Genomic DNA, 17,971 nt, shown 5'->3' on the forward strand with positions numbered 1-17,971 from the left:
CCTATTTCTTCTGGTAACTGTTGAAAAATATACCCTTAATCATTAACGAAACACAAACAGACTGATCACATTTCTCTGAGGTGTTCCGCTCTCTACTATGAAGCTCTCATGTCCAGTCTTTTAACTGGTGCCGTAGCTCAAGGATCTGTGCTTGGACGTATTTTACTCTATTATACACCCTGCCTTTAGAACAGTAAAATTTTACTGGGTAATTTGTCATGACTATACTATATGTTAGCATATTTTTAGAAAATGACCATGATGATGCAGATAATATAGATAAAGAGGGTCCCAGTCACACTGCAACAAAACACCATAGAAATATAATCTTTGCAAACATTCTGTATTCAGCAAACAGGGCAAATCCTGAACGTGTCTGTCTTAAAAAAACAGATAAGGTGCCCTATGAAATAAACTTATTATTGCGTGAGTAAGAATATCATGGCTTCATTACATCTTATTGATATAGAACTTCATCTTATCTAATCCCATCATTTCTGGAGAACTAGATGTTGAGACTTGCTGGAGGATCTCATTTGATACCAGCATACATTTTGCAATTCTAAAGATTCAAGATCAAAATAATACAATGTGCCTTTTTTTTTAAATGTGTTTTAACTCTCCACAGAGGAGTATAAAAGCCATTCCCATGCTGGAAGCAATGCCATACAAGGCGCACAGGAAGGAAAAGTGTATTGGCACAAATGGGGAAGAAAGGTTTCATTTGCCTGACTCATCATCCTGATTCAACATGCCTGAAGACTGCCTTCCAGATCTGTAAAACTGACACCTGCACCTGATGTGTGTTAACTTGACTTTTATTTAATTTGCATTTCCTCTTCAATCACATGGAAAGCCATGTGTCGACATGTATATTTACAATGTCATCAGGCACAAGAAGAAAAATGACAATTTCTGGAAACAACTGTCCTGAAGAACTGCATTAGTTCCTCAGAAAATTTTACCCAGGCTTTCACTAAATATACTTTACTACTATAATTAAGTGTGTGTAGAATATTTGAAGTAAGTAGTGCAAGATGAGTTGTGACATCCATGAAGATCCACATAAACTGCTGTAAGCACAGTCTCATAGATGAGGTAATGATAGTGATCAACCAGGTGAGAAAGGAAGAAAATGGCCCACTAAACAGGGCGTGTTTGCACTTGCACCACCCATCTTATGTCATAGTTTCTCATCAGAATGACTCAAGTTTATAAAGAAGGTGAGGCACATTTCTACTTCTCACATGCTGAAAAGTTGGCTCTGGAATTGATTATAGACTGTATCATACACACCTAGCAGCATTAACTATGCACATTCTTCTGCTTCTTATAGTCACATCTGGATTGGTGTTACTTCAGACAACTCAGGGTGAGTGATGGTCTTGAATGTTGACATTTTATATATATATATATATATATATATATATATATATATATATATATATATATATTGTGTGTGTGTGTGTGTGTGTGTGTGTAATTATATCCTAGAGAAATATACATTACATTAATTACATTACATTACTAGCATTTAGTAGATGCGCTTATCCAGAGCGACGCACAACATACCCAGAGTAGCCTGGGGAGCAGTTGGGCGTCAGGTGCCTTGCTCAAGGGCACGTCAGTCATTCCTGCTGGTCCAGGTAATTGAACCGGCAACCTTTTTGGTCCCAAAGCTGCTTCTCTAACCATTCTACATACAATCCAATATGCAATCCAATCCAAGCATAGAGCTGTTAATGATGCTGACATTGTGATTAAAGTGCTACAAATCTTTTTCTACCATATATTTTCATGAATTAGTAAATCATGAGTCAGGTTAAAGGTCAACAATCAGACATGAGATGCCTGAAATCTCAATGTTCAATAAAATGAGGTTAATGTTTTTCATGTTTTACACCTGAAAAAACTCAGAATGTTTCTTTTATTCACCTATACCAAATACAAGACAAAAACATGGGTCCACAAGTACTAAATAATGTGCTAGAAAAAGTAAATGCCAAGGCCCTTTTCAATCATGGTGTGTACACAATAGGTTGTGTACATATGGTGTGTATGACTGTTTCACTGAAGTGTGGCAGATTTATTCAAATGAATAAGCTTTTTTATAGCAGATTGACAATCATAGGTCTGAATTACCTAGAAAAGCCATTACTGCTTTCGGTTAAATGGAATTTAACATAATCTAACAGTGATGAAATGTGAATGTGACATGTTTTATGTAACATGACTTATGTTAAAGACCGGACAGATTTCTTTACTGAAATCTCTGAGTGAGTTCTCAGTAGATATCATTTCCCAAAGCACTGTTGAAAAGTTAACAGTGAACACTAAAGTTAAAGAGAAGAACCAGTGAAATAAATGCTGGACTTGTGCATGGTTGACTGGGGACATACAGTATATAATACATAAAGTATTATACATACAATGTTGGCCTGGATGCACTCCCTCTACGTCAGTGTACAATTGGCAATTGTGAAACTGTGGGTGTTCGTGGGAAGAACATTTACATGGGTTCAGTTCATATTTCATTTTTTTAAAAAACTCAGCTCCAGTGAATCAAGATTTGTAATGAGCAGAGGTGGGTAGAGCAGACAGAACCCTCATTCTAATGAAAAGACTACTGAAGTTACACAGAGTCCGATTTACATCTATGGTGGTAATGATGATGCTGAGATCAATACAACTGTACATTTGATGCAAATATACAGAATTAAAGTCATTTCTATAATTTGATTGGTCAGAAAATGTTGATTAATTTTCTATAACAGTACAAGTACAACTCAGGCAAATTGACCATAGGTGTAAATGTGAATGTGAATGGTTGTCTGTGTCTATGTGTCAGCCCTGTGATGACCTGGTGACTTGTCCAGGGTGTACCCCGCCTTTCACCCGTAGTCAGCTGGGATAGGCTCCAGCTTGCCTGCAACCCTGTAGAACAGGATAAAGCGGCTAGAGATGAAGGCAGTAGTTCTGGCTTCAAGGCAAATCACAGGTTTATATCAATGCACCCTTTCTAAAAAAGAGATAAAAGGAAACAACAACAAAAACAACTTACTGATACGTAACAATGAAAATGTGTAGATGTTGCTCTGGTGATGTTAGGGTTTTGCTGGGATTCGAACCTGGTTCGTTGGTGTGATAATCCAGCAAACCCCCACTAGGCCACCAGGGGGATGACTCAAATGCAGAGGCGTGAGGCGGAAGTAGAAAAAGAATCAAAAGGTTTATTTAAACTATATACACTATATACAGGGCAAAACAAAAGACAAAAAAAAAACCAAAGAGTATAATCCAAAAGAAAAGCAAAGTGCAAAAATACAAAAGCTAAGAAGATCAAAAAACACAGTACAAAGGAAACTGGAGATAAACATAACAGCACAAAGACTCCGTGACAAGAGGACTGAACTCAGGGGTATAAATAGACAAACTAATTAAGGACACAGGTGAAGATAATTAGGCAATTAACACAAACTCAAAACACAGGAACAGTGGCGGCCTCTAGAGGCCAAAATGAACACGACATGAAAAGGAAATAACAGCGGCCTCTAGAGGCCAAAACAGTCCTAGTCCTAACAGGACCCCCCCCTCTAGGAGCGTCTCCTGACGTTCCCAGGGCGATCCGGATGGGCCGAATGGAAGTCCCGACATAGTTCTTTATCAAGGACATCCCGAGCAGGAACCCAGCAGCGCTCCTCAGGACCATAGCCCTCCCAGTCCACCAGATATTGCAACCCGCCGCGGACCCGGCGGGAGTCAAGCAGGCGATTCACAGTGAACACAGTCTGCCCCTGGAAGATGCGGGGGGGTGGGGGGTTCCTAGGGGCAGGGGCATACGTAGACGTCAGTACGGGCCGTAACAGGGAAACATGGAAAGTGGGGTTGATCCTCAGAGTCCGGGGCAACTGGAGCCGGTAGGAGACAGGGTTCACCCTGCGCACCACCTTGAAGGGGCCAATGTAGCGAGGAGCAAGCTTGCGGTTCTCCACCCGCAGTGGAAGGTCCTTAGTGGACAGCCAAACACGCTGCCCAGGGCGGAAAGCGTGTGCAGGTCTTCTATGGCGGTTGGCCTGAGTCTGGTTGGTTCTGGAGGTCTGTATGAGGGTCTTCCTGACCTTGCTCCAGGTCTTGCGACACCGTCTCACATATTGGTTGACCGAGGGCACCCCCGCGTCCTCCTCCTGGTCCGGGAACAGAGGTGGCTGGAACCCGAATTGGCACTGGAATGGCGACAGCTTGGTGGCCGATGACTGCAGGGTGTTGTGGGCGTACTCCGCCCATGGCAGCCAGGTGCTCCACGATGTCGGGTTATCCATAGCCAGGCCTCGCAGGGTGGTTTCCAGGTCCTGGTTGAGCCTCTCCGTCTGACCATTGGACTGTGGGTGAAATCCAGAGGAGAGGCTGGCAGTGGCTCCGATGACCTTGCAGAACCCGTGCCACACTCGGGAGGAGAACTGGGGCCCTCGGTCTGAGACGATGTCCTGTGGAAGACCAAAGACTCGGAAGACATGATTAAACAAAAGTTTCGCAGTTTCAAGAGCAGAGGGGAGTTTGCACAGTGGTATGAAGCGGCAGGCCTTGGAGAATCTGTCAACTAAGACCAAAATGACCGTGTTACCTTGTGACTCAGGGAGACCCGTGATAAAGTCGACTGCCACGTGGGACCAGGGACGCCGGGGAATGGTCAGAGGATGCAGGAGACCCTGGGGACGCTGTCGTGGGTTCTTGGTTCTGGTGCAAACCTCACAGGACAGGACAAATGACCTTACTTCCTTCTCCATGTTAGGCCACCAGAAGCGTCTTTTCAGGAAGTCCAGGGTCCTCCGAGCTCCCGGGTGGGCGGTGAGAGGGGAAGAGTGACCCCACTGGAGAACCTTGGCCCGGGCTTGATGTGGGACGTACAAGAGGCCTGGTGGCCCCGTCCCAGGACCGGGGTCCTGGCGTTGGGCTCGTCGGACAGCCTCCTCAATACCCCAGCGGACAGGGGCCACAATCCGGGACACAGGGATAATAGGCCCGACTTCATTCTCCCTGTTAGTGGCAGAGAACAGTCTGGACAGTGCGTCAGGTTTGGTGTTCTTGGAGCCGGGGCGGTATGAGAGGGTGAAGTCAAACCGACTGAAAAACAGGGCCCACCTAGCCTGTCGAGGGTTCAGTCTCTTGGCTTGCTGGAGGTACTCCAGGTTCTTGTGGTCAGTCCAAACCAGGAATGGATGTTGTGCTCCCTCCAGCCAGTGCCTCCACTCCTCAAGGGCCAGTTTGACCGCTAGCAGTTCTCGATCCCCCACATCGTACCGGGACTCAGCAGGACTCAGGCGGTGGGAGAAGTAAGCGCAGGGGTGCAGCTTTCCTTCCGAACGTTGAGAGAGCACCGCGCCGACGCCACTGTCCGAGGCGTCCACCTCCACGATGAATGGTTGGGAGGTGTCCGGGAGAACCAGAATGGGTGCCGTGCAGAAGCGGTCCTTGAGGTCTTTGAACGCCTTTTCTGCCTGAGGAGACCAGCCATAAGATCCACCTGTCCCTTTGGTGAGGTCTGACATGGGTGCTGCCACAGAACTGAAGTTCCTGATGAACTTGCGGTAGAAGTTAGCGAATCCTAAGAACCGCTGAACCTCCTTAACGGACTTGGGAGTAGGCCAATCCCGGACGGCCAGGGTCTTGGCAGGGTCCATTTGGAGTTGGCCTGTCCGTACAATAAATCCCAGAAAGGAGACCTCGGGAACATGAAATTCGCATTTCTGGGCCTTGGCGAACAGATTGTTCTGTAGCAGCCTCTGGAGAACCTGGCGGACATGGTGGCGGTGCTCCTGCACGGTCTTGGAAAAGATAAGGATGTCGTCGAGGTAGACAAAAACGTATAGGTTAATCATGTCCCTTAAGACGTCGTTGATTAGGGCCTGAAAAACAGCTGGTGCGTTGGTGAGTCCAAAGGGCATCACCTGGTATTCGTAGTGCCCAGACGGGGTGTTAAAGGCAGTCTTCCACTCGTCTCCCTGTCGGATACGGATGAGGTGGTATGCGTTCCGTAGGTCCAACTTGGTGAAGACGGTGGCGCCTTGGAGCAGGTCGAAAGCTGTGGACATCAGCGGAAGGGGATATCGGTTGCGCACAGTGATCTTATTCAGGCCCCTGTAATCAATACATGGTCGGAGCCCCCCATCCTTCTTGCCGACAAAGAAGAAGCCGGCTCCAGCAGGTGAAGTGGAGGGTCGAATAAACCCAGAGACCAGGGCATCTTTGAGGTATTCCTCCATGGCCTTGCGTTCTGGCTGAGAGAGTGAAAACAGTCTGCCACGAGGAGGGGTAGTCCCAGGGAGCAAGTCGATGGCACAGTCGTAGGCCCGGTGCGGAGGAAGAACGGCGGCCCTGCTCTTGCTGAATACCTCCTTGAGATCCCAGTACTCTGTGGGAACTTGAGATAACTCGGTGAGATCAGGGGGCTCGGCAGGAGACACAGGAGAGCTAGAGAGCAGACAAGAGGCATGGCATGCAGGGCCCCATTCCACAACCTGGCTTGTTACCCAGTCTATGCGAGGGTTGTGGCGAGTAAGCCAAGGAAGGCCTAGAATAACTGGGAACTCAGGTGAATGAATCAGGTGCAGGGATATTTCTTCCTTGTGACCTTGAGACTGGAGGAAAACTGGAGAAGTAACTTGGGTGACTCTTCCATCACCTAACGCTTGGCCATCGAGGGCAGACACAGACAGTGGGACTTCAAGAGGTGCAGTCGGAATATTGATGCTTTGGGCGAAGTGAATATCCATAAAGTTCCCAGCCGCCCCTGAGTCTATCAAAGCTTGACAAGAGTGGACAGACTCACCCCAGGAGATGGAGACCGGGATGTAGATTCCTTGGCCAGGGAGTCCGGGAGAGAGGGTAGGCCCCGTCACAACCCTCCCTCGGCTGGACGGGGCGGTCCTTTTCCCAAGAGTTCGGGACATGATGCTCGGAAGTGACCAGGCTTGCCACAGTAGATGCAGCACTTGTCCCTCCTTCTGCGCTCCCTCTCAGATGCGGAGAGGCGAGTACGACCCACTTGCATGGGTTCTGGACAGTCACTGAAGGAGGTAGACGGTCTCCAGGTAGAGGTAGGGAGGCTGGGGGGGCTCAAGGCTTGGTGGCGTTCTCTCATCCTGTTGTCCAGACGAATAGCATGTGAGATGAGGGTTTCGAGGTCACTTGGGCATCCAATAGAGGCCAGACCGTCCTTGATGGGGTCAGACAGACCATGGTGGAAGGCTGACACCAGGGCAGTCTCGTTCCATCCACTTACTGCTGCGAGTGTTCGGAACGAGATGGCGTAATCTGCGACGCTTCCTCCTTGCCGGATGGACATGAGCTTTCGGGCTGCGTCGGTACTGATGTCTGCCTGATCGAAGACCCGAAGCATCTCTTCAGAAAACAGCTGGAAATCAAAGCACTCAGGTCCCTGTCTTTGCCAGATAGCAGTAGCCCAGGCTCGCGCCTTACCAGCTAATAAGGTGATCACAAAGGCAATCTTGCGGCGATCCATAGTGTAGGTGGTAGGCTGAAGCTCAAAGGTGAGTTGACACTGGGTAAGGAACTCTCGGCACTCACTGTGCTTGCCGTCATACCTCTGTGGTGCAGGAAGGCTGGGTTCGCGAGGTGAAGAAGGCAGCATTGCAGGAGGCACTGGAGCAGGAGTGGGAGCTGGATCAGGAGCAGGAACTGGATCAGGAGCAGGAGATGCAGGCAGAGATGTCAGCTGTGCCAGGGTTTTCCCAATTTGCTGAAGCAGCTCCTCGTGGCGAGCGAGGGCCTCACGTTGGCTGGTGAGCGTACGTCCATGAGCGTCCATGGTCGCTCCGAAGCGTGTCAAAGCTGCCATAATTCCCTGAAGGTTGGCCGGGTAGACAGTTGAAGCAGCCTCTGCTGAGTCGGTCATGACGGAGTCTTTCTGTTAGGGTTTTGCTGGGATTCGAACCTGGTTCGTTGGTGTGATAATCCAGCAAACCCCCACTAGGCCACCAGGGGGATGACTCAAATGCAGAGGCGTGAGGCGGAAGTAGAAAAAGAATCAAAAGGTTTATTTAAACTATATACACTATATACAGGGCAAAACAAAAGACAAAAAAAAAAACCAAAGAGTATAATCCAAAAGAAAAGCAAAGTGCAAAAATACAAAAGCTAAGAAGATCAAAAAACACAGTACAAAGGAAACTGGAGATAAACATAACAGCACAAAGACTCCGTGACAAGAGGACTGAACTCAGGGGTATAAATAGACAAACTAATTAAGGACACAGGTGAAGATAATTAGGCAATTAACACAAACTCAAAACACAGGAACAGTGGCGGCCTCTAGAGGCCAAAATGAACACGACATGAAAAGGAAATAACAGCGGCCTCTAGAGGCCAAAACAGTCCTAGTCCTAACAGGTGAGGCTTTATGAAAGAAGACTTCAGTTCGTGTCCACCAAAACTCAAGTGTTGGAGAATGGACAAATCTTTGCTCCTGTTTTACCAAACCTCAACTGTCCAGTTTTGGTGAGCCTACACCCATTGTAGCCTCAGATCCCTGTTATTGGCTGACAGGAGAGAAGCCTGATGCAATTTTCTGATGTTATAGCTCGTCCACCTCAAAATTTGGCATATTGTGTGTTCTGATACTTTCCTACCATTTTGGTACCATCTACCATATCACAGTCACAATTGCATTTTCCCCATTCTGTTATTCAATCATTAACTGAATCTCATTTCCTGTATCTGCATTTTTTGCATTGCCCTGCCGTCACATAACGGGCTGGTTGAATTATTACATGAATGAGCAAGTGCGCAGGTATTAAGGTGGCCAGTGAGTGTATGTATATTATTTTTGGTATCTGAAAGCCATCAGTTCCCTCTTTCCAATGAGCTTTGTTTATAAGTTCATCTGTCTCAGCCATTTTCAATGTGAATGTGACAGCAGTTGCATGGTGAAATGATGGAGTCATGTAAATCTCACAGTGATGTGAGGTTGTGATAGGCAATGGAGAGCCGAATAAATTAAAGAATGTCTAGTAAAAAAATAAGCAGAACATCCATCAAATTACACATCAAAACAAAATGCAGCAGGAACGTACGACCCCAGTTCAAAAAAAAAAAAAGTTGGGACTCTGTGTAAAACATGAATAAAACTGAATGTGAAGATTTGCAAAATCATGGAAACCCCATGTTTCATTGAAAATAATACAAATACAACATATCATGTTGAATGAACAACAATGCAGAAACTGAGAAATTTTATTGTTTTTTGAAAAATATATGCTAATTTTGAATTTAGCGCCAGTAAAACGTTTCAAAAAAGCTGGGACAGGACAAGAAAAGACTGAAAAAGTTCTGTAATTAAAACAAAACTAATTAGATTAATTGGCAACAGGTCAGTAACATGATTGGGTATAAAAAGAGCTTCCCAGTGAGGCAGAGTCTCTCAGAAATAAAGATGGGGAGGGGTTCACCACTCTATGAAAGACTGCGTGGGCAAACAGTGCAGCAATTCAAGAATAACGTTCCTCAATGTAAAATTGCAAAGAATTTGGGGATTGCATCATCTATGGTACATAATATCATTAAAAGGTTCAGAGAATCCGGAGAAATCTCTGTATGCAAGGGACAAGGCTGAAACCAATATTGGATGCCTGTGACCTTTTTTGCTCTGTATGGGCTCAGGAACACTTCAGAAAACTGTCATCTGTGAAAACAGTTCATTACTGCATCCACAAATGCAAGTTAAAACTGTATATAAACAATATCCAGAAGAAACACCACCACCTTCTCTGGGCCTGAGCTCATCAACAACATCCTGCCATCCAGACAAAATCTTTTTCAGGGAAGGCCTTCCTTCTTTCAGCAAGACAATGCCAAACCACATTCTGCACATATTACAACTGCATGGCTTCATAGTAAAAGAGTCCGAGTGCTAAACTGACCTGCCTGCAGTCCAGACCTGTCTCCCATTAAACATATTTGGCACATTATGAAGCACAAAATACAACAGAGGAGACCCTGAACTGCTGAGCAACTGAAATTGTATATCAGGCAAGAATGAGACATTTAACTTTCAAAATTACAGCAATTATTCTCCTCAGTTCCAGAATGTTTACAGTGTGTTGTTAAAAGTAGAGGTGATGCAACACAGTAGTAAACAGGCAACACAGTTCAAAAAAGTCCCAACTTTTTTTTTTTTTTTGCTGGCATCAAATTCAAAATGAGCATATATTTTATACAAAACAATACAATTTCTCAGTTTCAACATCTTATATGTTATCTTTGTACTATTTTCAGTGAAATATAGGGTTTCCGTGATTTTCAAATCATCACATTCTGTTTTTATTTATGGTTTACACAGCTTCCCAACTTTGTTTGGAATCGCAGTTGTAAAGAAGTCAAAAACTGTCTTTACAAAAATAATAGTGAAATGTCCCCCTTTTAAAATGACTCCACCAAATACAATTTATTCAGGAGTTGTCTCAGTGACATGAATGTACCACCCACTTTTTAAAATTTATTTTAGATATGATACTGATATGATATTGGCCACCCTGAATTTGTGTAGTAAGTTTCCATTGCCAAGCTATGCATGAAGGCAGCAGGGTTTAAGTCAGATTGTATCCAGATCTGTGCTAATAATCGTTTCTCATCTGTAAATATGGCACACATTCACAAAATAATATATAGAGCATGAAGGATATAATCCAGTGCTTGCAAAAGGTAATGTGGCAAAGCACAGCACCATGCAATGCAATTTCATTAATCCACCCACACATGTGAAACGTTGGGATTTGATTGATTACACAACTCTGAACCACCTACTCAATATGCTTTTGCTAACACACCCTGAAACTCACAGTTTACTGAGAAATGCATGTTTGAACAGGAACATCGTGTTGCTCTAGGAATGATCTAGAGTGTGATTCAAATCAAATGACCATATAACATCATCTATCATCTGCCTGATCAGTGGTGCCTGAGTCTCAATCTAAAAATGTAAAACTATGTCACAGGGCTCCAGACTGTCTTCAACGTTCCCAATATATCTGGGAGATCGCCCAAGAGAGCATTTCGGTCTTTCTGTCTACAGTATGTCCTCTGTAAGTCAGAGGGACACTCACCAATGACAAGCTTTTATTATCTCAGAATATAGAATACACATTTCTGAAAGTATGTTACTCCATGGCGTGAGAAGCAGTTTGAAAAAAAATCAAGTTTTTTTTTTTTCAACAGTCTTGGCAAGAAGCACGTATCAATCTTGGTAGTTGTATAAGAAACCTAGCTAGTGTGTAGGGATTGGCTATGACTTAATTAGGAGAAATTATTTATAGCTTTTTATCAAGTCAATTCTCTAACCATTTGTAATATACTTTAATGTTCTTTTCACATAGGTGTGACTACAAATCTTGAACCAGATGCAGACTTCCTCGAAGAGGCAATGGCTGACGGCTTTATAGTCAGCACTAAAGAGCCAACCAAAACTGAGATACCACGTGATAATCACCATGCCGTTATTAACCATGACTCACTTAACCCAGAAGCAAATCGATCCCCGTTTCAGAAGGATAGTCTGCCAACAATAACTACAGTGAAAACCCCAGAAGCTAGTACGAAACTCTCCACTGGAAATACTAACGAACTTCCAAAGAATGAGAATGCTACTGTTTTGATGAAAGTTGGCTCACACCAAACCACCACATTGCCCCTGGAGGAGACTCTTGAAGGCTCTGGTATCTTCCCTGAACAGATTATTAAGAAGGACACATCAGTGACACACACCACCTTAGAAAATGTTGATAAAAAGGACTTTAGCAGCAAAGGTTCAGACATGATTTCAACGACTCTCAATGAAGAGCAAGAAGGGAGTGGATCTGGGATAACCAACTTAGACTGGCTGACAACTACATCAACCAAAATTAAGAAAGAAGGAAGAATTGCAGTTGTATACAGAACAAAAGAAGAAGAAGAAAAACATAGTCCAGATCAAGAAAACAAAGGTATTCCATCATCTAATCACCACGATGTGCCACAAAATATGTTCTTGGAAAATTACTTGTACAACTTGTACTTATACAGATCAAAGTTAAATCTAAGTTCAGACATATATAAGCTATTCCATTGAATAGTGGTGCAATACAAAACTGTAATGTTTAACTAAGATCAAGCTTAGATTACATTTTTCTGTGCAGTACCTAGCCTGACTACATATCTTATGAATAATTATGTAGATGAGATAAAAGTCACTGCATCTCCACGGGTCAAAGAAGGCACACCTGGTGAGTTTACGCAATGACGTTGCATGCCACTGTTGATCATTTCCTACCTTTTTCAAACCCTGTGTAATCATATCGATATTCTGTGCTTGTTCTGTCTAGACTGGCTGCTCATCTTAGCATTATGCCTGACACTTGGAGCCGTTATCTGTGTGCTTGCTGGGATCGCCACCAAAGACATGTACTTGTTTAAACTAAATAACCTATGATAGATACACAAGGTTTTTTGGGGGGTTGCTTTCATTTTAAATATATTTCTTTATTTTGCAATGAAAGCATATACAATGTATGTTTCAGATAAACAATATCAATGTCAATCTGTAATCATTTGCAGTAAATTACATCACAATTATAAACTAAAAAGACCAGAACCACTGGTCCAGCTTAGGGTCCATGAATTTTTTATTCTGTCGCTGTGGTGGGAATTACAACCCACTATTATAAACACTATATAAATAGAGTTAAGTTCTTGACTTTTATTGTTAGCTACAATAATAATAATAATAATAATAATAATAATAATAATAATAACAACTTGTTTCTTTTTTTTCTTGTTTAGGTGGTATGGGCCTGGTAGGAAATGCTTCAATCCCAACTCCACAGACTCGACAAATAATCAGAAATATGACAAAGCAGCAACTCTCCGTCTATCAGAGAAGGAAATGGTGGCACTAATGAGCACACAAAAGGAAGAGAGGAAAGACTGTACCACCATCAGCATTGAAGACATTCCAGAAAAGGAATATCTGATGTAGTACTAGTGGGAATGAAAAGGAAGTAAGCCCTGAGCCCTGTGTATTAATCCAACATGAGCTAAAAGCCAACGAGATCAAGCTGGATTATTTTCTGGCTCATTCTGTGCAGCCTGATTTTTAGTGTTAATGTGCTTCATGGATAAATGCTTATCACTTTACAGACAAACCACACTTTAATGAAATGCACTTCTCATTGTATAGACTTTCAGTTTTCACTTACAGCTAACAACTTAGTTTCTTGATGTCTTCTTTATTTTAATCACAAGCATGAAGTTGCACCTTTTTATTTTATTGCTTGAAATTTTGAAAGAAATTTGTTTGTTAAAGCTAGACGGCCTTTCGAGTTCATAAAATCAGTGAAATTTAGTTCTCTCTGAGGTAACACAGTAGTATAGTGGTTTGTATTGTCGCCTCACAGTAAGAAGGTCCTGGGTTCAAAGGTGGCCTTTCTGTGCAGAGTTTGCATGTTCTCCTCGTGTCTCTGTGGGTTTCCTCCGGGTGCTCCGGTTTCCCCCACAGTCCAAAGACATGCAGGTTAGGTTAATTGGTGGCTCTAAATTGACCGTAGGTATGAATGTGAGTGTGAATGGCTGTTTGTCTCTGTGTATCAGCCCTGTGATGATCTGGCGACTTGTCCAGGGTGTACCCCGCCTTTCGCCCGTAGTCAGCTGGGATAGGCTCCAGCTTGCCTGCGACCCTGCACAGGATAAGCGGTTACAGATAATGGATGGATGGATAGTTCCCTTTGGAATTTGGTCATTGTAATATGTTTATTTATGTAATATCTAAAAATATCCGGCCATTCTGTGGTTGGGAAGTTATTTAATTTGAGGGAATTCCTGAGCAAATAATGTGCATGAAATCACTCGCTTCGCACAGTCAAGCAGACAGAAGAAGTCTGTGTGCGCATGCACAGGTTTACCTTCTTCTTCTTCTTTTGGGTTTTACGGCAGCTGGCATCTACAGTGTTGCATTACTGCCATCTACAGGTTTACCTTTGACCGTGCACTCACAGTTACATCATTCTGTCGCTAAACGAACAGCTGATCACACCGATGTGCTCACTGACTGCCTATATTTATTAGTTTGGCTTTGCGTTTCCTTTCCTTCGCAGCATAACATCTTTTCTTCTCGCTTTCCGTTACTGTGGTCGGTCTTTCACGTTCCATTCGCACACTCATGTCCTCCATTTTGCTCTTCTGTTTCAAATTTGTATCCCACAATGCCTTACGCAACTGGGGAAAGCCCAGCACATGATGCATGACGTAGTGTCTTGATTTGGGTCATGGTGAAGCAGGAAAAATAGCAAAAAATTTAGGGCCACATGGTCATTAAGTTAATTAATTAATTAATTAATTGCTCTATTTACAAAAAAAAATTGGAAGTCTGTGATTTGAATTCAGTAGTTTTCAGTCCACTAAACTTAAATAATTTGGTGTCAGGGAAAATTCTTTTTATGACCTACATTTGAAAAATCTGAAAGGCAGCCTACCTTTAATTAATCACAGTGAACAACTAGAGAATTGCTAGTTAAAATGTTATTAAACTATTATGACATTTCTTTTTACACTATTTCACTATTATTATTTATAAATACCCACCTGTAAGTACTGTGTACTAAAATATAATGCTTTCAGAAAATCAAGCACGGAACAATGAAATGCTACATTTATTTGACATGCATACCTGTTTGTTTAAGGAATTAAAAATGCGCTTAATTGGTAATAAGAAGAGGACCACATGAGGTACGAGGACCACGTACTCTTATAGGCACAGTAACATGAGAAAATAATGTGTGAGCTCCTTTTGCTGGTCCCCATGTTTACATGTACAAGGCTCCTATTTACAGTCTGTCCTATTCTTTCAATACATTTCCCATTATTGGGAACAGAATGTTTGTTCCCATTTCATCTTTAATTCATGTGGGGTTGGTGAGGTGGAAAGGACATTGTCTTAATGAAGTGAATGAAACAATTTATTGAACCATATGTCTTTTAGTTTATTGGAGTTCAAAATAAAAGACGTTCTCAAATAAAGATGTTCTCATTATTTACAATATAACATTAACATCCATAGAAAATAGACCAAAATCATATTCAATAAGTAAATCTTGTTTTGAAAGTTTATTTTGCAGTAAATCTGGAATAACAGAGCACAGAGCAAAAACATCACATTAAAAACATGGTGCACATATTCATTAGCGTATGAATAAAAATCTCAACTGACATAAAACTTGGGTGTATTGTCAGGCCCTGCCTGAACATGTACACCTTAATATACACATTCACACACTTCTACTTACTATATTCCTGAACTTAAGCACTGTCTGTACTCCATATACAGTACATCTACAGAATATATATACAGTGGATATAAAAAGTCTACACACTCCGTTAAAATGATAGGTTTTTCTGATGTAAAAAAAATGAGACCATGATAAATAATTTCAAAACTTTTCCTACCTTTAATGTGACCTATAACCTGTACAATTCAATTGAAAAACAAACAAATCTGTTCAGGGGAAAAGCATTAAAAAAAAAAAAAACGTACAATAAGCTAGTTGCATAAGTGTGCACGCCCTTAAACTAATACTTTGTTGAAGCACCTTTTGATTTAATTACAGCATTCAGTCACTTTGGGTCGGAGTCTATCAGCCTGCCACATCTAGACTTGGTGATATTTGCCCACTCTTCCTTGCAAAAGCGCTCCAAATCTGTCAGATTGCGAGGGCATCTCTTGTGCACAGCCCTCTTCAGGTCACCCCACAGATTTTCAATTGGATTTAGGTCTGGGCTCTGGCTGGGCCATTCTAAAACTTTTTTGGGGTCACTGTCATGCTGAAAGATGAAATTCCTCTTCATCTTCAGCTTTCTAGCAGACACTGAAGGTTTTGGGCCAAAATTGACTGGTATTTAGAACTGTTCATAATTCCCTCCACCTTGACTAAAGCCCCTGTTCCAGCTGAAGAAAAACAAGCCCAAAACATGATACTGCCACCACCATGCTTCACTGTGGGTATGGGGTTCTTTTGGTGAAGTGCAGTGTTGTTTTTGTGCCAAACATACCTTTTTGAATTGTGGCCAAAAAGTTCAACCTTGGTTTCATCAGACCATTACACATTTTCCCACATGCTTTTGGGAGAGTTGATGTATTTTTTTTTTTTTTTTGCAAAATTTAGCCAGGCCTGGATGTTTTTCTTTGACCTTACCTCAGCTCAGACATATGGAGAATACTGGAGATTGTTGTCCCATGTAGTACACAGCCAGTACTAGCCAGAAATTCCTGCAGCTCCTTCAGTGTTGCTGTAGGCCTCTTGGCAGCCTCCCTGACCAGTTTCCATCTTGTCTTTCCATCAATTTTGGAGGGACGTCCAGTTCTCGGTAATGTCACTGTTGTCCCATATTTTCTCCAATTCTTGATGACTGTCTTCACTGTCTAAAGTCCTTCCTGTGCCATATGGTGCATAGGACAGTGCCATTCTTCGTTTCTGTAGCCCTCGGCCTCTCGCTTATTACATAGCTAGGGTTACAGTGGGGGACTAGTCCTCTGGTAACCGCGAGAGTTTGATTCCCTACTCGCATCTGTATTGCAGCGTGCCTTGCCAGACAGCAGTAGGTACCATTTTTATGATGGTCTTTGGTCTGACCAGACCACAAGTAGAACTTGCGATCTCCCGATCAAGAGGCGGACACGCTAACCACTAGGCCAACTCACGGTCATTTTTGGAGGGATGTCCTGTTCTCAGTAATGTCACTGTTGTCCCATATTTTCTCCACTTCTTGATGACTGTCTTCACTGTGCTCCATGGTATATCTAATGCCGTGGAAATGTTTTTGTACCCAAAGAGACTGAATGCTGTAATTAAATCAAAAAGTGCTTCAACAAAGTATTAGTTTAAGGGTGTGCACATTTATGCAACCACCTTATTGTACTTTATGTTTTTCCCCCTAACAGATTTGTTTGTTTTTCAATTGAATTGTACAGGTTATAGGTCACATCAAAGGTGGGAAAATTTTTTTAAATTATTTATCGTGGTCTCATTTTTTTTTTTTACATCAGGAAAACCTATCATTTTAACAGGGTGTGTACACTTTTTATATCCACTGTATATGAACGTATCTTTAACTAAAGGTATCCTCCAGGGTTACTGCTTATAAATAAAAGTTAATTCTGAAATAAAAGAAGTAGCTGGATAAAGCCAAACAGATGATCCAAACAGTCTAGACTCTCACAGGTCACAGAAGAAAACCCAAATCAAACTAGTGTACGATCAACACACAAAGTGCAAAGAGGCACTTTAATATGAATAGCAAGATTAGCAAATTATCAAACAATTTAAAGTCATTATGGATCATTATAGTACAAATAAAGGGTGTTTTTTCATGGTGAAACGGGATAGATTCCATTTTCTACATGAACAATTCTTTAGTTTTTTTCCTCCCTCTATTTAAAAACATCATTGGCAGTGTGTGTGACGAGAGCCTTATATAACACCACTGTGGCAATGCGGCAAAATCCATTCAGTTTAACTTTTCTTGAACGTTAGACATAGTTTACATTCTGTGGGACTAAAGGCAGCAGCTTTGAGTTGACAGTACTTATATTTACATTCTGTACATTTCAAAAGTTGATGTCTTCAAGAAATGGCTATTAAAGAAAGTTAAATTAAATGTGTGTGTATACACGAATGGGCTGAATATACCTGTATAATCCATATTCTTTAGAATTATGCCAGCATTCCAGCTCATTTGACAATCTCTGAATCATGCACAAATTCACACTGTAATTCATGAATCTCTGAATGTCAAAGGTGGTGCCAAATAAGTCGTCCTCATATAGACCCCTTGCGCATGACGTCACGCATGACGTGATAATTACACCTGGGGGTCAAACAGACACCCTCTTTCGTGTAAGCAAGGCTTAATCTGTCTTCAATATGCTTCATTT

General features: G+C 42.5%; 1 protein-coding gene across 3 annotated transcripts; it reads left to right on the forward strand.

Moving 5' to 3' along the window:
- Positions 1 to 1,232: 1,232 nt before the first annotated feature.
- cd44a (CD44 molecule (Indian blood group) a) lies at positions 1,233 to 15,060 on the forward strand. Of its 3 annotated transcripts, none has more exons than XM_060911094.1 (5): positions 1,233 to 1,372; positions 11,388 to 11,993; positions 12,186 to 12,272; positions 12,372 to 12,450; positions 12,829 to 15,060. In XM_060911094.1, exons 1-5 carry the CDS (start codon positions 1,312 to 1,314, stop codon positions 13,022 to 13,024), a joined length of 1,029 nt encoding a protein of 342 aa, XP_060767077.1. In that variant the 5' UTR covers positions 1,233 to 1,311; the 3' UTR covers positions 13,025 to 15,060. The 3 variants fall into 3 exon arrangements, with proteins under 3 accessions (XP_060767077.1, XP_060767078.1, XP_060767079.1); XM_060911095.1 differs by having other exon boundaries at positions 12,225 to 12,272; XM_060911096.1 differs by lacking the exon at positions 12,186 to 12,272.
- Positions 15,061 to 17,971: the final 2,911 nt, after the last annotated feature.

The sequence above is a fragment of the Neoarius graeffei genome, chromosome 27 (genome assembly GCF_027579695.1).
Source record: "Neoarius graeffei isolate fNeoGra1 chromosome 27, fNeoGra1.pri, whole genome shotgun sequence".
NCBI classification, from domain to species: Eukaryota; Metazoa; Chordata; class Actinopteri; order Siluriformes; family Ariidae; genus Neoarius; species Neoarius graeffei.

Bases quoted from the DNA above. Each gene is read 5' to 3' on its own strand.
- cd44a (XM_060911094.1), top strand. From the start codon at position 1,312: ATGCACATTCTTCTGCTTCTTATAGTCACATCTGGATTGGTGTTACTT. The intron at 11,994-12,185 runs GTATTCCATCAT...TTTTCTGTGCAG, and splicing joins TCCAGATCAAGAAAACAAAG to TACCTAGCCTGACTACATAT. The intron at 12,273-12,371 runs GTGAGTTTACGC...TGTTCTGTCTAG, and splicing joins GGTCAAAGAAGGCACACCTG to ACTGGCTGCTCATCTTAGCA.